Below are 24975 nucleotides of genomic sequence, written 5' to 3'. Positions count from 1 at the left end.
CCTTTCATATTTCAGATACTAAGGGTTGCTGTTGTTCTGGTGGCTTGCTGGACATGGTAAGCCGAGTGGATCAAATCTATCGGAGCATACTCTTGACTAGATTTTTTGTCAGAGGTTGGGGAAAGCCAGAGAATCTCCGCAGGATATTTGCATTCAGGAAGATCCTTTCAAATCGAGAAGCCTGCTTCCAACTTGTAGATAAAAATCATCCAGTGACTATCACAAAGGTTTGCTCTTTTCATCTTGTTTTTCATTTACTATTAGTAGAGGTACTGTAGAGGTCTCCTTGATTGCTGAATTGTCATCTTTTCAAAATGTAAAATTCCTCTCATAGGATAATGTTCTGTACAGTACATTTCTTTTTGGTAAACTGTTTTCCATTTGAAGGCATTGCATCTCTCTGTTTAGATATTCTTGATGTTTTAACAAGACAGTTTTTTGTCACTCATTCCTGTTCATTCCATTCAGTGGCTCTGTTTTACATTGCTATTCATAGTTTATTTCACAAATGGTTATACTGTTTTGTGAAAGTTTGCTGTTTGTTAATTGCCTCATGCTAGTTCCTTAATAATTAATGGAAACCGTACAGATATAGGAAAAAAACCACAGGTCATTAACAAGACATGCCTGTTGTTGTCTCACCAACTGGAGTATCAGTACTGTTTGCTTAGTAATTAGGTACCATGCAGCAAATTACAGATTGCCCTTGATTTTTGAAATTCAGCTTACATCTGTTTGAAGTTATAGCCAAAATTTCTGGGAAATTGAAGTACAGTATAAGTAAAATGGAAAATCTAATTCTTGAATACAGTATGTTTAAAAAAGTGAAATAACTGAACTTACAGTATGTTTAAGTAAATGAAATAATTGAACTTATAGTGTGTATTTATAAGATGAATACCTGTAAAAATCTATTTTGAAATTAAGATACAAAAGGTAATGCATACAAAAAATAGTTCTTGGACCAACACTTATTTTGCTCATCAGTACTGTAATCCTAGTATGAGTGGTGGACTACCTGTAATACTTGTAGATTTTGATATGTACCAGGGAAACAAAAGTATTGCAATACACTCCCGGAACACCAGAATTCGCCCTTAATTTTAACAGCCAGCATTACCAATGCTGAAGGTAAAACCTTGCCACTGAGCTACCACAACAAACGGTTGGTAACACTGACACAGGTGTGTGCTGACACGCCCACTTTCGTCAATTGCTTTTTGTTCGCACTGCTGAATGGTTGTTCCCTTCAGCAGGGTGAGATTTAATCCTATTACGCGACTTCTCTTTGGTATTTTGGATTACTGGTTTTTCTCCTGGATTTACCACCTTCTGCTTAGATTGTTCAGCCTTTTCTGGATATTTTTGTCGTGGAATGTCTTTGGACTTGGATTCGCCGGTTCTTGAACTCGATTGGTCATCATGGACAAGTCTTCCCTTTCACCTACCACTGCCGCGCCTTCGGCTTTGACTTTGTCTGCCCCTACGATTGTGGATGCTAGCGCTCATCGCTCCTGTTCTTCCTGCAAGAGACAGATGAGTACTTTGAGACATGATAGACACTCAATTTGTCAGGTACGTAGGAAGGTTCAATGTGATGTGCAAACGCATTGCGATGAATGCTCCGATTGGACAGTAGAACAGATGGAGGATTACATTCGTCATCGCAAGTTGTTGGCTAGTAAGGGCAGCAAATGGTGGTCTGATTCTTCATTGCCTCAAGGATCTCAGTCTTCAGTTTCAGATTTAGCAAGCTCAGAGACAGTTAAACAGATAGAAGATAGGATTACGAGTTTTATGACAAGTTTAGTAGCTAGTCTTTTTCAACAATTTGCAGGTAGGTATAGTAGAAGTGTTAGGATGTCTAATCCTTCTTCCTTTTCAGCTCCCCTGTCTGTTCCAGAACCAGCCCTAATGGGTGCTAAGGGTAATGGAGAGCCACAAGCCTCCGAGTGGGAAGGTTTTGCCGGTCCCCTCGGTGCAGAGCAGGCAGTGAAGGACCCCCTCCCCCTAACCCCCTTGTAGTGTTGTTGAAAAATGTAATGTTGAGAATATTAGTCAGGATCAGGAGCTAGGTATGACTAAGACGGATAAGTCTGGATTAGGTAGTGAGGAGAAAGTATCAAGCGTGCAGAGTCGTTCTCAGGGAGAGGTCTCAGTTTCAGTTTCGAGTGGAATTTATGCTCCGGCAAATTTTCCCCTTCATCGCTTCTGTTTCAATCTGGCGCAAGGTCTCTTCCATCTAGTAAGGCGGATTCGGGTGTGTCTCTTTCGGCTTCTAAGAGTGGTTTGTGTGATCAGTATGGGGATGTGGCAGAATATAATGCAGATTTGTTGGGTCTTTCAAAAGGGTGTAGACTTTTGGTGAGAGGTTGTTTTTTTTAATGGGTTTTCTAACATTAGAGAATATGTGACTCAGGAGTGTCGGACATGCTTCAGGATTATCAGGGAGGGGCGGATTCGGTTTACCTTTTATCCCTTCGTTCTAAGGATTCTGCTTTTTCCTCTGGGTTATCTGGAGCTTCACCTTCCACGCCCACATTTTCTGTTGCTCCCTTTTCAGTCTTCTCTTCTGCTTCTTCTTCTTCTTCTTCTGCCTTTCCTGTGGCTTCCGCATCTTCCTCTTTCCCTCTTTCTACGGACCCCGGCATCTCCTCTTCTCAGGTAGCTTTTTCTTTGTACACCATTCCTCTGTCTTCTGCTTTCCCTTCCGCAATACAGTCTTCTTTGGTAGGAGGATCTTCCGGACAGGTGAAAACGCAGTTTCAGCAAAATTTGGCCACAGGTGTTTCAGGTTCCATCCTTTTGGGTATGCGCAACTCCCTTGCTTCCACTTTAAGCATCTGGTATTCCAGGTATTTCACAGGGTTTGCCTGTCGCTTCCAGTTCGGGTTTGAGATCCACGGCTCTGACTGGGCTTGCGGTACCTTCTCCGATCGGTCCGCGGCTTTCATCACCTACATTTTCTGCTGCGGAAGCTCCAATGGTAGCTCCTTCCTCTTTCATTCTCCCTTCTTCTTCTTCTTCGTCTTCTTCCGTCCCTCCAAGCGGTTTCGCTTGCGCATCCTCCCTCAGGGTTTAGTAATTTGGGTTCGACTTCTCTCACTCGTCTTCCCTTTGTTAGCAATGTGGAAGCGGTTTCAGGTCTCTCGGTTCCTCCCTCTCTTCCTCCCTGCGGGATCAACAATTTGGATCCAGCTTCGGGTACCGCGTTAGGTGTAGGTGTTTAGCATTCTGGATATGGCAGTCTGTTTGCAGACTCTTCATCATCGTCTGGGCTCCGATCAGCTCCTCCTCCTTCGTCTGTCTTGGACCGTTCGGATATGGCAGAACAGGATTCTCATCCGGAGGTTCAGGAAATTCCAGAAGATTCAGAATGTCCTCTTGCCAGTAGTAATGACTGCAGACGTATGCTCGAGTATGTCACTTCCTTATACCGTCAAGCAAGAGCTCCGGACCAACCGCATTCGTCAAATCAGTCTCTATTTGAGTCTTTTTATGCCACTAAGCCAGCTCCTCGGACGGTTGTCTGGCATCGGAAGTGACTTCTAATAGGCAGGACATTTCTCTTCTTTCCCCGTGTAAGGTGATCTATTCAGTTCGTGGTAATCCTTCAGCAGGTGTCAGGTTGCCACTCAACGAATCTGTTGAGGCAATCCTGTCTAGGTCCTGCATCGTCTCGCCTTGTAGGGATTTCTCTTAGGAAAGTGGCGGCTCTAGAGGATGTGTTGCGTAATCAGACTGAGGCTCTTTCGCACTCTCTTTGGATGTTGTCTGGGTTAATGGGTTTCTTAAAGAATGACGGATATGTCCCTTCAGATCCAGGGTTGTTTGACAGTTTAATAACTTCTGTTTTAATGGGTCTGGCTCACCAGGCGAATGCCTTGGCTTCGTCGACGACGTTTGTGAGTAAGAAAAGACAAGATTTCTATCTTGGTCATCTTTCCCCGCATTATCCGGATGTCCATAAGAGGGTTTTGCACAGAGCACCTTTAACCTTAGCCAATTCCTTGTTTAGGGATGAGGATATTGCCATTATGGTGAATTTTGTCGCTCCTAACTCAGCTGTAGAATCACAGCAGACTATGATCAGGGTAGCAGACCAGGGTTCTCGTTCCCCTAGAGGTGCGCGCAAGTCTTCTCCTTCTAAGAGAACAGCTTCGAAGCCTCCCCATAGAACACCCAAGAGGTGCGTTTTGCAAACAAAGCTGCATCGGTGTCTGCTTCTAGGCCCTCGTCGTCTCGGGATTTTACCAAGTAGGAGACATGTCCCTCGTCTGTTCCGGTGGGAGGTTGTCTCTCTCCGTTCTGGCAAGTCTGGAAGGAGTGGGGGCAGAGGATTGGGTTGTAGAGGTCCTGAGGATGATCTATCGAATTCCTTTTCATTCCCTTCCCCTTTTTGCTCCTCCCCTGTCGACCTTCCGAGTTATTCCCCGTCTTCCATCAGGGGGATGGCTCTAGTGAGGGAGATTTGGGCCCTGTTGGAGAAGGGTGCATTAGAACCAGCTCCTCCCTCTCCAGGATTTTACAGCAGAATCTTCATCACATCGAAAGCCAGAGGTGCGTGGAGGCCCATTATAGACCTTTCGGGCCTCAACCGTCAGGTGGTTTCAGTGAAGTTTCGTATGGAGATTTTCTCAGTCGGTGCTGCTGTCAGTCAGGAGGGAGCATTGGATGGTCTTGGTGGATCTAGAGGATGCATACCTCCAGATTCCTGTTCATCAGGATTCTCTGAGGTACCTCAGGTTCATGTCTTCCACTGGCATCTTCCAGTTCAAAGTTCTCCCCTTCGGGCTGATGACATCACAGCAGGTGTTTACGAGGGTCATGTCTCCAGTGTCGGCAATTATGCATCGTCGGGGATACAGGATGTTCGAGGTATCTAGACGATTGGCTGATCCTTGCCTCCTCTTGAGAGGAGCTAGTAAGGGCAAGGGACTTCTTTTTAAAACTATGCAGGGTACTAGGAATTCGACTAAACCTTGCCAAGAGCTGCCTAGTGCCAACACAGTCCATGACTTATTTAGAGATGAGGATTCTCTCTCTTCCTTTGAGGGTTTTCCTAACCCTGGAGAGGATCCAGTCGGTCCTTCAACAGGTAGAGGTGTTCCTGTCCAGCAGGGAACAGCTGGTATCAGCTTGGAGAAGCCTCTTAGGAGAACGTCTTCTCTCTCTCTCTTAATTCCAGGGTCTCGTCTCCAGATGCGCTCTCTTCAGGTATATCTCAGGAATCGCTGGGACTTCCGCAACGAGAATGTGGTCATAGTCTGGAACGATTCTTGCTTGTCGGATCTTCTGTGGTGGTCAGAAGAAGGGCATCTGACACCCAGAAGGTCTATCGACTCCCCTCTTCCTGACGTTCGTCTGTACACAGATGCCTCAGATTAAGGTTGGGGAGCAACCTTGGAGGAAACCCAGGCTTGAGGCCCCTGGGGAGATTGGGAACGAGAGGAGTCAACCAATCTTCGGGAACTCTGGGCAGTAAAAGAAGCCCTCAGGTGTTTTTCAGACCTAGTGCGTGACAGAATAGTGGCTCTGTTTTGCGACAGCGTAACTGCCGTGTTGTATCTGAAGAACTTGTGAGGGAGGGGGGAAACGAGATCAACAGAACTCAATATTATAGCTCAGAGAGTCCTTAGATGGTGCGAAGAAAGGAAAATGTCTCTTCTTCCCCAGTTCGTATCGGGGAGTCTCAATGTGCTGGCCGATTCGTTAAGTTGCTCTCGTCAGGTATTGGGGGGGAGAGTGGACTTTGGCTCAGGACGTAGTATGTCAGGTTCTCCGGAATAGGCCAGGAAATGTAGACTTATTTGTGACAAGATTGAATCATCATCTTCCAGTTTACTTCTCACCAGTGGTGGACTCCATGTCGATAGGCACCGATGTGATGTTACAAAATTGGAATCGAATGTAGGTGTATGCTTTTCCTCCATTCGGGCTCATTCATGAAGTAATCAGGAAATTGCAGGAGAGTGTCAAGACGGATATGACTCTAATAGCTCCTTGCTGGCCCCATTGACCTTGGTTTCTGGAACTCTTAGAGCTCCTCAAGGAAGTTCCGATGTTCCTACCCATGCGGAAAGATCTTCTCTGACAACCGCATTTTCACCATTATCACCCAAACCCTCACGTGCTGAACCTAGTTGCATGGCGACTATCAAGCGAGCAGCTAGACAGACCAGACTCTCTAAAGCTGTAGCTAGACAGCTTTCTTTCAGCTTGAGAATGTCAACCCGCAAGCTTTACCAGGTCAGATGGCCACTGTATAGAAGTTGGTGTCGTAAGGAAGGTCACTCCATCTCTAGACCTTCTATTGCTAAGATAGCTGATTTTCTTTTATTCCTTAGCAAAGTCAAGGGACTTTCATATTTTGGCCATTGCTGGCTACCGCTTAGTGCTTAGCAGTATATTTAGCTTCCATCTCCCCAAAATTTCTAGTAGCAAAATCATCCGTGATTTATTACGTTCTTTTAAGATTGAACGTCCTGTCTTGCTGACTCAGGCCCCTCCGTGGAATTTGTCGGAAGTACTTCAATTTTTACGTTCCCCTGCTTTTGAACCCATTGAAGCTCTTAACGTTAAGACAGCTGACTAAGAAGGTGCTTTTTCTTACAGCTTTAGCTACAGCAAAAAGGGTGGGCGAGCTTCAGGCGGTTTCTAGGCTGGTCTCCTATGTAGGAAAGGATATGCATTTGTCTTTTCTTCCGGAATTTGTGGCGAAGATGGAGTTGGAAGTTAACCCTCTGCCTCGTTCGTTTAGGGTTCTTTCTCTGCAAGAGTTTGTTGCTGGCGATCCAGCAGAGATGTCTTTATGCCCAGTGCGAGCATTAAGAGTCTATTTGTCAAGGATTGAGAAATTCCGTCCTTGTCCTCGTACATTTTTTGTCTCTCCGCGGAATCCTTCCTGTCCACTGTCAAAGAATGCGATCAGTTACTTTCTGAGGGAGATGATTTCCCAGGTCTCTCTGGGTTCTTCTTCGTCATCTTCAAGCCCTGTCTTACCCCGAGCGCACAGCATTTGGAGTATGGCCACGTTATCTTCCTTTCTAAGGAATTATTCAGTGTCGTCTATTCTGGAAGTGGCTACTTGGAAATCCGTCTCAGTGTTTACTTCTTTTTACTTAAGAGACGTTCAGTTTGCCTCGTCGGAGGGGTATTCTCTTAGTCTGTGTGTTGCGGCTGACTATTATCTAGGGTGCGTTCATTTTAACTGAGGGGGTATTCTTTTAGTCTGTGTGTAGCGGCTAACTCTATTATCTAGGGTGCGTTCAGTTTAACTGAGGGGTATTCTCTTAGTCCTTATGTAGTGGCTAACTCTATTATCTAGGGTGCATTCAGTTTAACTGAGGGGGTTATTCTCTTATTTCATTGTTTTGTAGGTTAACCAGATAGAAGAATTCCTTTTAGCCTTTAGAATCTTAGGCAACAGTGATAGTATAACCACAGGAAATTAGGTTAGTACGTCTCTTTAACTATCGTAGTCTCAGATAGTTTCTTTACGAGAGTCCAAGGGGGTGCTCTAGTAGGCTAGGCTCTCTCGTCAACACCGAGATACTTCGTCGCTTGTCAGTCATCTGGCCCTTTCCTCAACCCGGACGGGTTACCCGGAGGGACAGTGGCTCTGCACACTGCTTCATTTCCCTCCATACATAAGAGGCTCTGAATAGCCACATGGGAGGTCGGCGGATGGAGACAGTACTGACCTGACTGACGACCAAAGCCCTCTCCAGTATGTCTCTTCACCAAAAGCATCGATCGTTATGGTGAGTGTAGGACTAAACAGATATCCTATGCAGAGTAGATTGGTGAGCTCCCATCTCTGTGGTTGGTAAGAAGGGGCATGCAATAGAATTGATTCCCTCCTCCTCAAAATGTTGTTAACCGGACGAATTCAGGTGTTCAGGGAGTGTATTGCAATATGAAGTTTTATATAAGTAACTTACCAAATAATTACATAGCTATAGTTTCTACTTTACGCGGCAGCTCAAAATTCGAAATTCGCGGTAGCGCTCTTTTGGTTTAGGTGTAGGTGTGTTGCCCCACCCACTATCGGGGAAGAATAGGTACAACTTAGCTAAGGAGCTCAATTCGTTTCTGCCGGTTAATGACTGAACAACACTTATTAGCAGCTCTCGTTTTCGCTTTCACTGGATGGTCGGAGATCGTCTTTGGTGAAGTACTCTTTGATTTTGGTAGCGCAGCTATCTAGCTTAGCTAGATTTTGAATACTTCGATTGTGACTTATTCATTTGGATTTTTTTACCATTATGTCGGACTCTAGTTTATCCAGCATTAGGTACTGCAGTAGAGGCTGCAAAACTAGACTTACGTCGGTAAAATACAACCCACATACCGTTTGTTGTACTTGTAGGGAACAAATTTGTTCTCCTGAATTGAATTGTGACGAATGTGAGGACTAGGAAAAGAGTAAATGGAAGACGTTACAGACTCACTTAGACAAATTGAAACGTGACCGAATTAGAAAAGCTACAGCTAGGGCCGAAGCAAAGGTTTCTGCTAGTGTAGGCCATTCTTCAAGGGATGATATTAATGTTTTGCCTATCCCTTCGATGCCTGTGACAGCTTTTTTTCCCATTTCCAGTCCTCCAGCTTTTCCTGTCACTCCTGTACCTAACTCTCATTCTGATGAACCCAATGCCATTGCCAGCTTAGAAGCACGGGTTGATCAAAAATTTAATTTACTTGTGAATACTGTTTCCCAGATTGGGAACTCTGTGAAGGTCCTAATTAGTGCAGCAGATTGCTGTAAAAATCGTTCAGATAGTGAAACAAGCATGAAATTTGGCACAAACATTCCTAAGACTACGCTCTCTTAGAAAAGGGCGCTGGCCACCTGAAAATCCAAGATGGCGGCTTTTTTCAAAATGGCCGCCATCTATGTTGAGATTCACTGGTTTGGGAGCATCTATTGGATGGAATATGCCAGTTTTTTTAAACCTCGACTTTTAGGTTATAAAAATGTTCCATACCACACATTTTATTGAAAACCCTTACTAAATGAATTGTAACCAAGATGGCGTACAAAATGGTTGCCATAAAAGTTTTTTTTTCTATCCACAGCGCTAGCAGAACATAGAGACCAACTGTTTTTATTTAATGGTATATTCATGTGATCAGACAGTTTAACTAATATGCTATTTTCAACTGAAATAGTAATGGTATGGTCACATACAACATTGTGTCTAAGACTGTAACCATAAAAAGAAAAGAAGAGAAATACGGACTAAACGCAACCAATCTATGTATAGGTCTCTCAACCTACACCTTTGAAAAATTCGAGGATAAGAAGGTAGGCATAGCATGACACGTTGGATGCTCAAGCTAGATTATCTACTGAAAGAGAGGGCAATATTTATCTAGACTTCACATTTGCAAGTGCACAGAGCTGTGCAGGGAAGACCCAGCTTGTAGCACTTGCACCTTTCCCGACAGCCTGCTTTGCATCCACATTTGGTAAGCTGTTGGCAACTCTTGGCTAAGGGCGAGTTGGTTGTCCAGAGGACTTGCCATGCTTCACCAGACTTTTGCCATCCCCACTCAGCAGGGTTCTCTGGCTGTGGCTGACACTGGTGGCCTGCCCCCCACACACAACCAGCCTTGTACAGTTCCAGTTGGAGGACGCTTGGTGTTGGAGCTGCCTGGTTGGTGGAATGGCCTCATATGCCCTTTGTTTTCTGGCAAACATATCAAGTCTAGCCTCATCCACAGTGCCAGCAGTGCTGGATCTTTCATACATAAGTATGACAAACCTCTCCAGGACCTTCAGGTCACTCTCTTCCACTCTGAAGGGTAGTGACTCAGTTTGGAGAACAAGTGGAGGCCTCTGGAAAGATGTTCCATGTCTGCCAGGCGTTGTCTTCTTGCCCTTGCTCGGAAGGCTGACACTGTATCACAGCCTGTGGCATGGAAGAAGAGCATGCCATTCACCTTCTTCTGGCCCAGAGAGTTGCACAGGTCATGCACAGCAATCCAGCAGTAGGCTCTGGCCTTGGCCAAATGCCACCCAAAGCTTCTCTAGCCTAGATTGTGGAGAGTGGAGAAAGCACTGACTGGTGGACAAGAACATCTGTGTCATTTGCTTTAACGTGATGGTCTTGGCTCCATGTTCTGTGGCAGTTGGCATGGGAAAGATGTCATTTGTCAGAATGATAAATGAGAGAAATTTCCAGTCCCTGAAGACTAGGTCATGTAGTGCTGAGGACAGCAGACCCCTTTCTGCAATGACAACATTTTACATCTGTGATTTGAAAGAAAAAAACTGGAACAACTCTGTACTTGTTGGGGCTGGATTGCGCCAGGATAATTGTGTTCTTGTCTTGGGCGCCTTCCTCCTTGAGGAGCCTGGTCTCAGCTTTGAGGCTGGATGTATTGTATACATCAAATCAAGATGATGATGATATGTACTTGTTGCAGCAAATACTATCACAGGCAAGAAGTGTACTGTACAGTGGGTGAAGTGTCTTTACACTTTCTTTTGTAAGGCATGGATAAAAATTGATCCATCTACAAAAGGACATTAGTCTTTGGTTACCTTGAAGTTGGAGTGGAACATGACTCTCCAGGTAAGGTCAAAACCCTGGACTTCTTCACAGCCAGGACTGTCATCACTACCAAAGAGATCTGGAATGGCACATAATGAAATAAATTAGGTTATGCGATAGTAAATATAAAATTTGCAACCATATGTACAGTTTCTGTATGACTACAAATGATTTCATGCATGAAAATTATAAAAATTAAACATATAGGAATTCCTTACCTGATAGAGCTGGAAAAGCTGCTGGGAGGTTACTGCAGGTACAGGTTCAGGCTCAGGTTCTGATTCATAGCCAGGTAGAGGTTCTGGGAATCTGGATTAGGAGTCACTTCTGCAATGATACAAATGATAAAATTTATTGGGTTATGCTGTGTATCTACAGTATGTAAATATAAATTGCAGTAACATTTTTATAAATATTATTACAAGTTATAACAATTTATATTACAGCAGTTAATAAAAATAAAGTTGATCTCCTTACCTAGACTAGGAGTGGCAGGTGGTGCTGAAGACTTCTTCACGAAGAAAGAGTCTAGCCTAGACTGCACTTTCTTCTTCAGCTTTTCTCCTTCAGCGCCTCCCTGTGAGCACTGGGTAGCACTGGTCAAGATCCAGCATTCCTCTGCTGAATCCTCTCAAACCTGGCAATGTTAGGGTCCTCACCCTCAAATGCTGCCAAACATTTCTCCAGGTTGAGCAAAACCCTCTGTCAAGCCCTTGATTGTTAATTCCTTGACCTTTGGTTGTGGTGCCTCTTGTGAACTCCTCCTCGATCATCTGCTTCTCCAGCTCAATAGGTCCTCCAATGACAAGTTTCCTCTATTGTTGGGATGCCAGCAGCTCATGCAATGACATGGCCTCAGGACCTGATCAAGTCCAGTTTCAGCCTCTTCCATAGACAACAATTTTCCTTGGAACAGCCTCAACATCTTCTGCCTGCTCAAACCCTTAAAACTATTGCCTGCTGCGGTTGTTTCTTCCACAGCACCATTCAGAGTCGACTGTCCTTCAGGAGTTTGTCCCAAGCTGTAACCTGGTGCATCTGATGTTCCTGGTTCACAGCATCTGCAATGTTGTAGCAGTTCCAAAAATCTTTCAGAGTCAACTCCTTGTTACCACTGCCATGAAGAAGAGTAAAGAGATGTCATTATTGTCCTCCTCAGGTAGTATGCCACCAAACATTAGCAATGACTCCCTGGTCCATCGGCTGTATGAGGGATGCCAGTATTTGGTGGTAGATACACCACCTTCACATTGGGTTCATGATTACTAAGATTAGCCAGGGTGACCAGGGGCATTGTCTTTCTGATCAAGCAGGATCGTAGCAACAGAAGAGCCTGATCAGGAGAGGCACAATAGTTATGGTTCCAATTCTGGGCTTCAAAGTGGTCATTGAACCAGTGATGAAGACCATCAGATTAACTGCATCATCTATTTCTTGTTGGACTTCCAAATGTCGGGAGTTGACTCTTGAAAATGCCCCAAATATCCCTGGGATTTTCTGTATTGCAGTGTTTGGTAGCACAGGTTCTTTGTTTCAAATCGCCAGCTGGTGAGCATTTGCCCCAAAGAGTATTCAGTCAGCCTCTCCTTACCAGCTTTATGGCCTGGTGCTGTCCAGTGTTCTCCTTGGAAATGGGTGCTGAAATATGGCATTCTTTTCCAAAATAACCCTGTCTCATCTACATTAAATACCTGTCCATCAGCAGTGTAACAACCTTCCCTAATTATCTCAGACCAAACCACTCCTCCAAATTTTGCTAACTGTGTCATCAGCGCTAGCAGCTTCAGCAACCTCCAGTATTGTGTCATAATTTGATACTGAGGCCATACTGAAGCATTTAAACCAGGTTTCTCTTACTGGTTTTGGCAAAATGAGAGTCCCTAGCACTGGAATGGTGTTTTTTCTTCACCAGTGTCGCATGCAGCTTGTTGCCTTCTCTTGAATCAGTAGCAGTTGCTCAGCTGGCAATGGCCTGGTCTGGTCTTCCATGCCAGATCAACAATAACTTGATGTCAGCCCCATCTCAACCATCCCTACAAACTGGAGCACGTTGCTTCACGTTAATCACCTCAGAAAATTGCCTTCAATTGGTGACTGATGATCTTGTACATGTTTCTGAGAATATTTGCTTGTCCTTCACAATGATAACAACTCTGAAAGTTCAGATGATTGCCCAAGTGCACGGCCTATCTCAGTGTTGCAACTTTCAAATTCTCCGAATACTTGATTCTCTGCCAGATTTATGAGCCCATGGTTCTGCTCTTTCTCAGAAGTTTGTCTTGGATCACTAGCATCAGATGATGAACTCTGCCGTTTTGGAGCGTTGTTGGTAGAGGCACAATTCACGAAAAAACTGCATCTGAACAAAGGTTGTTTTCAACAATGTATGTCATCAGTTCTGACAGGAGTGCAAACATCTGAGTTCTGACTCAGTGTTGTTTGGTCTTTCTCAAGGCTCCTCAGGTAGGACCTTTTTCTGTTGAGAGGGCACAAAGACAGGCATTGTGATCTTAAACTCCTGTGCAATGACAGTTACATCAACAGCAAGAGCTTGCCATCACTAAGTAAACTGCAGTTCACGCTTACAAGTCAAGGCCCTTAGTACTAGCCTGTCTGAGATCAAACGTCACTTTCTAACCTTGCAATGTATTTTAATACTTGTAACCAGAAACTGAGTGTTTTTGATGATTACTGCTTAAACCAGTCCAGTTTTTTTATAAATATACGTAAGTTCAAATGGTATTTTGCTGCATTTTTCCTGAGAGTGGCCTCTAATCACCTTCATCCAGCCTTGCTGGATCCATTATCGGCCTGGATTTTTTAATGAATATATCTGAAAATGGGAATGTTCCTTGCCAGCATTGTGTACCCATCATGGTCTAGGACCTGATGACTGGAGGTGATGTCAAGTGCTCACCCTTTGTGGTTCCTGACAAAGACAAAAAGTTCAGTTTGTTTTCTACTGCTCAATATTGGCATTGGCATCATTCTGCCATGATTTGATTTGATCATGCCTAGGGTTATCCTTTACATTAAACAGTTAGCCGGGCATTCCTTTCATGCATAAGAGGTGGACATTGAGTCGATCATTCATCCATGCCATTTAAATTATGGAAGAATATCACCATCCGGGTAAGTACATGAACCATCACCATAAAAACTCTCGGCTCTTTGCTGTTACATCTATTCAGGTGATCTAACTATAGCTGGTCTGGGGCTATTTAGAAAGTTATTTGGGACACTATGTACTAAAATATAAACTACTAGTCTAAGACTACAGGATTTTACAAGCTGAATTAGTGGCATTTCAAATGAAGTTACACAGCAGTGATGTCACCAGTTTGCCCTCTTGTGTGCAGACATACACTCTTTTACATTTATTAATTTTCCTTCAAAATTGATGAGTTATTCGAAAGAGATGGCCTCATTAGGATCTAAAACCACAGAAACCAAGATCCATGCTTAAAATCGATAATTGTTGAAGGGCATTATTTCTCATTATAATTATTGTGAAAACCTTTTCTTTTTTTCCAGTTCCCCATATTTAAAGGTAAACTGTCATTAATTACAGAAACATAATATTCCAAGAAATACACTGGAAGAGCTTTTTACCATTTCCAGTCCTCCAGCTTTTCTATGTGAAAAATTAGCCAAAACCTCTCATTCTGCCATCTTGAACCCAATTAAATTTTTTGCCAGCTTTTCTGAAGCAGGGAACTTCAAAAGCATTTGCAAAATTTCATGCTTGTTTCACTACTGAACGATTCTTATGAAATATGGAATTATCTGCTGCACTAAATGGACAAATTTAATAGTGTTGTGTCAAGTGATGTGTCAGTGGAGGGGGCGGCTGTTCGTCCCACCGATGCTCCTAGACCAAGGTCCCTGCTAAACTCCCCTTGCAAACATGGGAGGAAGCAAACTGGCAATCCAAGGGAGGTCGGTGGGGTTTGCCCACGAGCTGTCGTCGCCTCATCTGAGCCTGTTACCTGCCGATCCCAGGCTGCAGAAGAATACCGTTGGAAAGGTATTAGAATAGATACCCATATCCTTTCTTCAAGTGATTCAGACTCTCCCACATCTAAGAAACGCAGTGACTGTTTTGCGCATGTATCTAGGCCACTGAAAAGGCCAGGCACTTCAATGAATTCAGATTCCCCAGTCTCGTAAGCTAGCGGTAGAGAGAGAACGTAGCCCTCTCCCTTCTTGTTGTTTCTGGGATTCGCCAGCAAGAGATTCTCGCTCCTTTTCACGTGCAAGAAAGCACCCAGTGTACGTCAGTAATGTGCATAAGCGCCAACTCACAGATCGTTCGGCATCCGAGCTTTCGCCTTCAGAGTGCCCAAGGTCCGAGTGCCCAATGTCCGAGCGCCCATCACCTGAGCGTGCAGCTCTCACCTTACCTGTTCGGGAGCACCCAGATTCCAAGTCAGAAGAACCCGTGTTTGACCGCTCGGAACGGGAACGTCAGATCACAGAGCGCCCATCCTTGGCGCGCCAAACGTCCGCGGACAATGCAGTTGCTTCCAAGGAGTCAGTGTCTGCTTCAACAGCGGGTGGGCGCCTATTGTCCGTGCACCCAGTCGATGGGGGTGCCTCTCCCTTCCACCCCACTTCTAATGTTTTCGTGACCCCGCAACAAGAATTTCCGTCGGCCTCTCAAGACCCTTCTTTGGCGCCGCTTCAACCCCGGCTTGACAAAGTTTTGAGCCGTCTTGAAAAACCTACTCCAGCAGTACAGGACACCGTGGAACCCCCAGGATCGCCCGTTTTGTCCGCCGAGGAACCTGCAGAAGAAGAACAACCCACCTCTCATTACTCGGCTCTACTCAGATTTTTCCTGGTCTGCTACCCGTCGTCCTTCTCCCCAGTTGTTCCATTATCGCCGGGTTCAGCCTACCTGAGCATGCGACAACCACCAGGTACCGCCAGACTTCCGCGTATGGTGTTGTCTTCATCATCAAAGAAAGCTTTCAGCCGCATGGATGCCTGGCTAGCAGAGAAGAGGAAAATCGGGAAGGCGGTTTTTTGCACCCCCTTCTCGCTTAATAAGGCAGAAGTACCTGTCTTATGCAACTGGAGAAGCTCCATCCTCAGGAGTTTCTGCCTCCTTTCAAGGAGACTTCTCCAGTATCAAAGATGCTTCTCGTTGTTCAGCTTTCGCTTCGGCCAGAATTCTTTTCACAATCTCGGAGTTGGACCATCTTCTCAAAGATATATTTAAAGTCTTTGAGATTTTTCGTTTTCTAGATTGGACGGTAGGAGCTTTAGCTAAGAAAATAGAAGACTGTGTGTCCCTGCAAGAAAACTTCGCTTCGGACTGGCTGGGAGCACTGGGGTGCACGATAGAGCTGTAAGACATGGAGCAGTAGAACTAGCTACCATCTTCACAACAGGAGTCCTCAAGAAGCGAGATTTGTGGTGCCCGTTTACGGCAAAAGGGGTCACTCCATCAGAATGTTCTTCACTTCTGTTTGCACCCCTGGACAAGGATAATCTGTTCCCACAGGACACTCTAGATTGGATTTCAGTCGATTTACAAAAGAAATCAACTCAAGACCTCATCACTCAATCCACCAAAAGAACAAAATTTCCTGCAAGAGCCACTTCAACTGCAACTCCTAGGATGTCATCACCCCTGCAGCACCATCCCTTTCGAGGAGGTAGAGGCCGCCTCCAGTCCCGACCTAGAACCAACCTCCGAACCTCCAGACCATCTAGGAAACCCTTCAACAAATCTAACCTTAGAAAATGAGACTCTGGTCCTCCGTGTTCCAGTGGGAGCAAGACTTTCCCATTTCTGACCAGTATTGGAGAAGAAAAATGCGGAACCGTGGGTGCTGAAGGTATTACGAGAAGGATATACAATCCCTTCAGGGGAAAACCTCCCCTAGTAACCTCTCCCATCAACTTAGCAGCATACTCAGTAGACTCAGAGAGGTTTTCAGCCCTATCTCTGGAAGTGTCAGCTCTTCTGGAAAAGAGAGCTGTGGAGATAGTCGAAAATGTAAACTCAAGGGGATTTTACAATCGCCTCTTCGTGGTCCCCAAGTCATCGGGAGGATGGAGACCTGTCCTGGATGTCAGTGCCCTGAACCGCTTCGTTCAAACAACGAAATTCAAAATGGAGACGAATCAGTTGGTTTTGTCGGCCATCCATCGGGGAGACTGGATGGTTACGATCAACATGCAAGATGCGTACTTCCATATTCCAATTCATCCGAACTCCAGGAAGTATCTAAGATTCGTGTTCCAGGACAGAGTCTTCCAGTTTCGTGCACTCTGCTTTGGACTATCCACGGCCCCTCAAGTTTTTACCCGGGTACTCGCTCCCTTTACGAAATGGCTACATCTTTTGGGGATAAACATTTTTCTGTACCTGGACGATTGGCTCCTACGCTCCCCCTCCAATTCTCAGTGCACGGAGGACCTACAGAAAACTCTTCGTCTCGCCCAAGAATTAGGACTTTTGATAAACTTCAAGAAGTCACAGTCAGTCCCAACTCAGTCTATTCTATATTTGGGGATAGTGATAGACTCTCAGAGTTTTCGGGCTTTTCCATCCTAACAAAGGATAATTTCTTGCCGCAAGAAAGTTCAGGACTTCGTAATTTGCCACTCCTTCTCAGCCAACGCATGGATGAGTCTTCTCGGAACTCTCTCTTCCATCAAGAAGTTCGTTCCATTAGGCAGGCTTCATACAAGAGCACTACAATTTTACCTCAAAGCCAATTGGAAAAGGAAGTTGTTCCCGGACTCATTCAGTTTCAGCATCACTCCCCAGATAAAAAAGACCTCAGATGGTGGCTAGCAGAAGACAGATTCTCGACAGGAAGGTCTCTGGCTCCAACGAACCCCGACCTAACGTTATTCTCCGACTCTTTGGATCTGGGTTGGGGAGCCCTTCTCAATAACAAGGAAGTGTCAGGAACATGGTCCCTTTCTGAAAGAAACCTTCACATCAACGTGAAGGAACTAAAAGCGATTCATCTGGCACTTCAACACTTTACAATACTAACCTGCCCCAAGACAGTAGCGGTTCATTTGGACAGCATGACCGCCCTAGCGTATATCAAGAATCAAGGAAGGACCCATTCTTTTACGCTCTACGAAGCAACAAAGGATTTTCTTCTTTGGGCAAAGAGCAACAAGACCCAAGTAGTGACTCGCTTCATTCACAGCAAGATGAACGTCCTTTCGGACAAATTAAGTCGGGGAAAACAGGTCCTACCGACGGAATGGACACTCAATCCACAGGTATGCACTGACCTGTGTAAGCTGTGGGGAAAGCCGTTGATAAACCTGTTTGCGACGTCAAGGAACAATCGTCTTCCTTTGTATTGCTCCCCAGCTCCGGACCCACAAGCATGGGCAACAGATGCCATGTTGCAGGACTGGTCGAACCTCGACCTTTACGCCTTCCCTCCCTTCAGCATGGTGAGGGAAGTGTTGAGGAAGTTCAGTTCACACGACAGCGTGTCATTGACACTAGTGGTTCCCCGATCTGTTGAACCTTTTGACAGACTTTTCAAGGCTGCTTCCTCAGAGGAGAAATCTTCTCAGACAGCCGCACTTCCTCCGACACCATCAAGGATTATCCACTCTCGCTCTGACAGGCTGCAGACTGTCAGGAAGCTTGTCAGAGTGAAAGGATTTTCAAGAAAGGCTGCAGAGGCTATTGTTAAGTGCAGGCGACAATCTTCCCCTGCAGTTTACCAATCCAAGTGGGCAGTTTTTAGGAAGTGGTGCCAAGAGCAAAAAATTTCCTCTTCTCAAACGTCTGTAACCCAAATCGCAGATTTTCTTCTATATCTCAGAACATCGAAAGGACTCTCAACATCTACCATCAAGGGTTACAGAGCGATGTTGAGTTCAGTATTCAAACATAGAGGATTAGACCTGTCTTCAAACCAAGACATCAGTGACTTAATCAAGCATTTCAACACTAGTAAGCAAGCTAAACCCTCAGGAGTCGCTTGGAACTTGGACATGGTCTTCGACTGGCTTTCAGGACCACTTTTTGAAAAGATGGAGTTGTCGTCTCTTTGGAATCTTGCGAAGAAGACATTATTCTTGGTGGCACTCGCTACAGCCAAGAGAGCCAGCAAGCTTCATGCCATTGATAAAAGGATAGGCTTTTCACAAGGCAATGCAGTATACTCGCTAATTTTAGATTTTTTGGCCAAAAATGAGGATCCGGCTAACCCTTGGCCTCGCTCCTTTTCTATCAAGAGCCTCTCAGAAGTACTAGGCCCAGACGATCAAGAGAATGTCCTCTGCCCAGTAAGAGCTCTAAGAGTATACCTCAAGAGAACCAAAAACCTTAGAGGATTGGCCCCTAATCTTTGGTGTTCCATTAAAAACCCCAGCCATCCTTTGTCCAAGAATGCACTATCATTCATTTTAAGATCCATGATTTCGGAAGCACATTCGGGAGTTCAAGATGAATTACTACCCTTGTGCAAAGTAAAGGCTCATGAAATAAGAGCTGTGGCAACGTCTTTGGCTTTTAAACGTAACCTGTCTCTCTCTTCAATTTTACAAACAACATTTTGGAGGTGCAAGTCAGTGTTTGCCATGTTTTATTTACGGGACGTTGAGACAGTGTACAAAAAATGCAGTACTTTAGGTCCATTCTTCGCAGCTGGCATGGTATTGGGGGATGAAGGATAGGAGGAACGCCTTCCCTTTCCCTCTATCCACTCTCCTTGAATAAGGGCAGTCGTACTTCTTGGGAAGTTTGGTGGACACTGAAACTTGAGTGTCACCAATTGGTATTTTATGGTTTTGGTTAGATGTCGTATGGTGTAGGTTAATTTTATCTGGTCTTTGTTATTCTGTTGTACTGCACCCAGGGCAAGGGCAGATCCACATATCATTATGTGACCCATTGGGATTATTAGCTTTGGCAACCTGCGAATGACCTCCTACATTGCAAAGCACTCACTCAGTAGAGGTGGCCCTTGGCTCTACCACCACATCGCTGCAGGTCGAGAGGAGCCACGACCAGAGGCAGTACCCGTCTGCTGTTGCTCCCTCACCAGGTAAGGTTACAACAAGCATTCCAAGATGCTAGCTAATTTGCTATCCCAAATTACCCCCCATATTGAGTAGTTTTTTGGGCAGTATATGTCCATTCATCCCACCTCCACTCAATGTGGGATTCAGCTATGTAATTATTTGGTAAGTTACTTATATAAAAATGACATTTTTATAATAAAATAAGTTTTATATATACTTACCAAATAATTACAGCGATCCCAGTTTCTGACGGGGTTCCGTTCTTGCTTGCTCGTCGTAACCGAAAATCGTCGTAAACCGGAAAATCGTCGAAAATCGTCAAAATCATAAGAAAACCTTACTTTTAAAGCTCTGGGTGCATTGAAAACGACGTAAACTGCATTATTATTGAGTTTTACATCAAAAAACCTTCAAATTATGATTATTCTGCCGTTTTGGGGCCAAATTTCTTCCGTCGGATCGGCGACGACGCCCGTAACCCGAACATGCGTCGTAAGCCGGGAAATAATTTCTGATGAATATATTTGAAAAGCGTCGTAACCTCGGAACGTCGTAAGCCGGAACCGTCGTAAACCGGGGACTGCCTGTACATGATCGGAGCCTGCCCTCCTCCCCTCTCATGGACATAGGCTAGAGCATAAACGAATTGAGCTCCTTAGCTAAGTTGTACCTATTCTTCCCCGATAGTGGGCGGGGCAACATACCTACACCTAAAACAAAAGAGCGCTACCGCGAATTTCGAATTTTGAGCTGCCGCATAAAGTAGATTCTATAGCTATGTAATTACAGTATTTGGTAAGTATATATAAAACTTTATTTTATTATAAAAATGTCATTTTTCACAATAAAACTAATATTGTAATACCTACTTGAACACCTGAATGATTCCCACCCTCCTTTCCCCACATCGATTTTGACCTTGAATAAAGCAATTGACGAAAGTGGGCATGTCGGCACACACCTGTGTCAGTGTTACCAATCGTTTGTTGTGGTAGCTCAGTGACAAGATTTTACCAACAGCGTTGGTAATGCTGGCTGTTAAAATTCCCACTAGTGGGATTGGTAATTGAGAGTTGTTTGGGCTAGTGGGATTAAGGACGAATTCAGGTGTTCAGGTAGATATTACAATATTAGTTTTATTATGAAAACTTCATTTTTTTTTTATTTTGACTTAAGATTTCAAGTATGTTGTAAGAAAGTAGATTTGTATCAACTGTTCATGACTTACAGGAAGTTGATTCAGGAGATCATGTTCTTTTGGAGGCAGAGTTCACATCACCCTTTGTGGCTCACTTGCCCGGTCTTCTGCCGAAGGAATCAGAGAAAGCCACCTTCCAGATTGTGCTGCCAAAGTCATGGCAAAGTCACTTGAGGCCTACATGTCTTCATTTGGCTGGGACAGGAGATCATGTAAGGACAGTCTAATGTGTAACGTATAATTTTAAGCAAAGCTGAATAACCAGTGGCTATGATGAATATGCAGATATTACAGTATTATATGTTATGGGAATTCCTCAAATGTTACATTCAACATCTATAAAAATTAAACATTGAATTATAAATAGTTGAAATATTTTACTGAAACTAAGATTATACCAAATTTAATTACTGTATAAGAAACAATAATGAGAATTATTAAGTCTTGAGTGGATAGCATGAGTTAATTCATCATCATCAATGTTTTTATGGCAGCTTGTCCCTTTATTGGTTTAGATATGAAATGTGTTCTTTGCTCTCCTCTGCCTTGAGCTCTTTTTGCCTGAACTCCAATGGGTCTATGAAGACCTTTTCCATTTTTCCCTAGGGTTTTGTATAGGTCTCTCTGTCCTGCTACTTATATATATAATCTACTGCTTTTTTGATAAACTTTTCCTTGTACCTATACATCGCATGTCCAGTTATCTGTATCTTTGAGACATCATTTGTTTTCCTAGGATCTGGGCACCACATCTTGACACTTCCTCATTCATGATAGATTTTCCCACTGCACTCTGGGCATGAATCTCAGCATTCTGTAGTTACACCTTTTCGAAATCACTTCCATTTTTCCTGTCAGCACCTACATTGCTGTTGCACATACTGCAGTAGTAATAGGCCTTATATAAATCAGTCGTCAGCCTTTGTTCTCTGCTAATGGAATAAGTTTATTTTCAAGTTGTCTAGCCATATGTCCCTATGTCATTCATACTGCTGCAATTCTGTTTTTTTTTTTTTTTACAACCTTTGCAACTCTTGCTTCACAGTCCAGTGTGTTTGTAAGATAACAGAAATACATTTATTGTAAATTCCTAGATCTCTTGTTATGATAGAGTACATCACTAGCTTTATAAGTCTCCAGAAGCCACTGTCTTCCTAATACCCATCTAAGTAGCCTATGTGTTTTAGTAATCTAAATAGTGCCTTTTCAAGATCTACAAATGTTTGGTATATTTTCTTTTGATTTGAGGGTAAATTTTCTAATGCCATTCAGGAAGAAAACATTTAGAGGCATTTGATTATGTTGACATTAGACAGACATTGACAGTGACTGATATGTAGAAAGTCTTGATCATTCGGCATTTCAGTTTTAATTTTCCTCATTCCAGTACATTTAATTCTTCTTGTTATACTTTACATTCCTATAAATTTTTAGTTACAGTGTTTTCAGTACTTTTAAAATATGGAAAATATTCTTTCGCAGGGTTTTTGGAGAAGAAGAATGTTAATGGCAAAACCCCTTCTTGACGAAGCAGGCATTGCTTCAATCATGTTGGAAAACCCTTTCTATGGATGCCGGAAGCCTAAAGATCAGCTGTGAGTGTTATCATTTTTTATGGGGATTCACTTTTGTGGTTGCAGTTAATTATATTGTATTGAGTGAGTTTTACAGTGTCCAGTACGAGAATCACATTTTAGTTTGTTTTCATTACATAAATTTTGTTTTTATTTTTCTTCATTGTTTAGAATTCTTTTTTATTTTGTCATTAACAACGTGTTCATACAATAATATTTTTATTAACAACCATTTGTGTACTTCATTTAACCCTTAAACGCCGAGCCTCTATTTACAAAAACGTCTCCCGTATGCCGGCGGCGTTCGGTGAGTTAGCGCCGAAGCGGAAAAAAAGTTTTTTTCAAAAAATCACAGCATGCTTAGTTTTTAAGATTAAGAGTTCATTTTTGGCTCCTTTTTTGTCATTGCCTGAAGTTTAGTATGCAACCATCAGAAATGAAAAAATATCATTATCATATATAAATATTGGAATATATGACAGTGAAAAAAAAACAATTGTATACAAATCGCGCTGTAAGCACAACGGTTAAAGCTAATGAGTTAATTTTTTTTAGTTGTATTGTACACTAAATTGCGATGATTTTGGTATATAACAAATTGTAAAACGATCAAAGCAACACAGAGAAAATATTATCACAAAATGATGCATGAATTCGTAACGCGCGGACATAAAAAAATGTTTTTTTCAAAAATTCACCATAATTGAAATATTGTGCTAGAGACTTCCCGTTTGTTGAAAAATGAAGCTCATTGATTGAATATTACTAGACTGTAAGTGTTTTAGCTTACAATTGCAGTTTTCGACCATTTCGGTCGAGTTAAAGTGACTGAAAGTCGAATTTTTTCTATATATCGTGATTTATATGAAAATATTTCAAAACTGATAAAAGCTACAACCATGAGTTATTTTCTGTTGTATTGTACATGAAATTGCACACATTTTGATATATAAAACTTTATTTAACGACTAATATAAAACGGTGCAAATATTACGACAACGAGAAAAAAAAGAATTTCTGAGATGTTCGGCCGAGTTACAGCAAGAGACGTAAGGAAAATGTTTTTTCAAAAATTCACCATAAATCGAAATATTGTGCTAGAGACTTCCAATTTATTGCAAAATGAAGGTAAACAATTGAATATTACTAGAATGTAAAAGTTTTAGCTTACAATTGTGTTTTTTTACCATTTCGGTCGAGTCAAAGTTGACCGAAGGTTGAAATTTTGGCAGTTATCGTGATTTATGTGAAAATATTACAAAACTGATAAAAGCTACAACCATGAGCTATCTTCTGTTGTATTCTACATGAAATTGCACACATTTTCATATATAAAAGTTTATGTAACGACTAATGTAAAACGATGCAAACATTACGACAACATGACAAAAGAATTTCTGAGATGTTGGCCGAGTTATCGCGGCGACGGAAAAAGTTTTTTTTTCAGAAATTCACCATAAATCGAAATATTGTGCTAGAGACTTCCAGTTTGTTGCAAAATGAAGGTACATGATTGAATATTAGTAGAATGTAAACGTTTTAGCTTATAATTGCGTTTTTTTACCATTTCGGTCAAGTTAAAGTTGACCGAAGCTTGAAATTTTGGCAGTTATCGTGATTTATATGAAAATATTTCAAAACTGATAAAAGCTACAACCATGAGTTATTTTCTGTTGTATTCTACATGAAATTGCGCACATTTCCATATATAAAACTTTATGTAATGACTAATATAAAACAGTGCAAACATTACGACAACGTGATTTGAAAGAATTTCTGGCGGGACGTAAGGAAAAAGTTTTTTCAAAAATTCACCATAAATCGAAAATTTGTGCCAGAGACTTCCAATTGGTTGCAAAATGAAGGTAAATGATTGAATATTACTAGAATGTAAGAGTTTTAGCTTACAATTGCGTTTTTGACCATTTGGTCGAGTCAAAGTTGACCGAAGGTTGAAATTTTGGCAGTTATCGTGGTTTATATGAAAATATTTCAAAACTGATAAAAGCTACAACCATGAGTTATTTTCTGTTGTATTATACATGAAATTGCGCACATTTTCATATATAAAACTTTATGTAACGACTAATATAGAACAGTGCAAAAATTACGACAAAATGACGAAAGAATTTCTGAAATTTTTTCGCCGAGTTGTGGCTGGTGTAAGAAAAATTTTTTTCAAAAATTCACCATAAATCGAAATATTGTGCTAGAGACTTCCAATTTGTTGCAAAATGAAGGTACATGATTGAATATTACTAGAATGTAAGAGTTTTAGCTTACAATTGCGATTTTCGACCATTTCGGTCGAGTCAAAGTTGACCAAAGGTTGAAATTTTTTGTAGTCGACGTACGGTACGTCCACTTGGCACCCAACAGACAGTTTTAGTCGACATATGATACGTCCAGTAGGCGTTTAAGGGTTAATAGTGCATGTTTGTCTTTCTGTAACTTCTCATTGTGCAATACTTTGTGTTTATACATGAACAAACTTGCTGGTTTATTGATGTATATCACTGTTGTAAAATGGTTATTGAGAGATTGTGTTGCTCTTGAAGAAGTTTTACATCTATCAGCTGAATCTTCTATTGCTAGGAAGGAACCTCATATTCACAAGTTA

General features: G+C 42.7%; 1 protein-coding gene across 3 annotated transcripts in view; it reads left to right on the top strand.

Annotated features, from left to right (window-relative positions):
- LOC136839173 (protein ABHD18) overlaps nt 1–24975 on the top strand; it is an 89074-nt gene that overhangs the window by 11404 nt on the left and 52695 nt on the right. For all 3 annotated transcript variants that reach the window (XR_010853240.1, XM_067104863.1, XM_067104862.1), the window contains exons 2-4: nt 16–227; nt 20814–20993; nt 22264–22376. Coding sequence is in view for 2 of the 3 variants with exons in the window: in XM_067104863.1 (XP_066960964.1) it covers nt 54–227; nt 20814–20993; nt 22264–22376 (467 nt within the window). In the remaining variant the exon portion in view is untranslated. The remainder of the gene's footprint in view (nt 1–15; nt 228–20813; nt 20994–22263; nt 22377–24975) is intronic.

This window comes from Macrobrachium rosenbergii, chromosome 6 (assembly GCF_040412425.1).
Source record: "Macrobrachium rosenbergii isolate ZJJX-2024 chromosome 6, ASM4041242v1, whole genome shotgun sequence".
NCBI lineage: Eukaryota > Metazoa > Arthropoda > Malacostraca > Decapoda > Palaemonidae > Macrobrachium > Macrobrachium rosenbergii.
The sequence above is the reverse complement of the archived record's forward strand: the minus strand, read 5'-3'. Positions and strand labels throughout refer to the sequence as shown.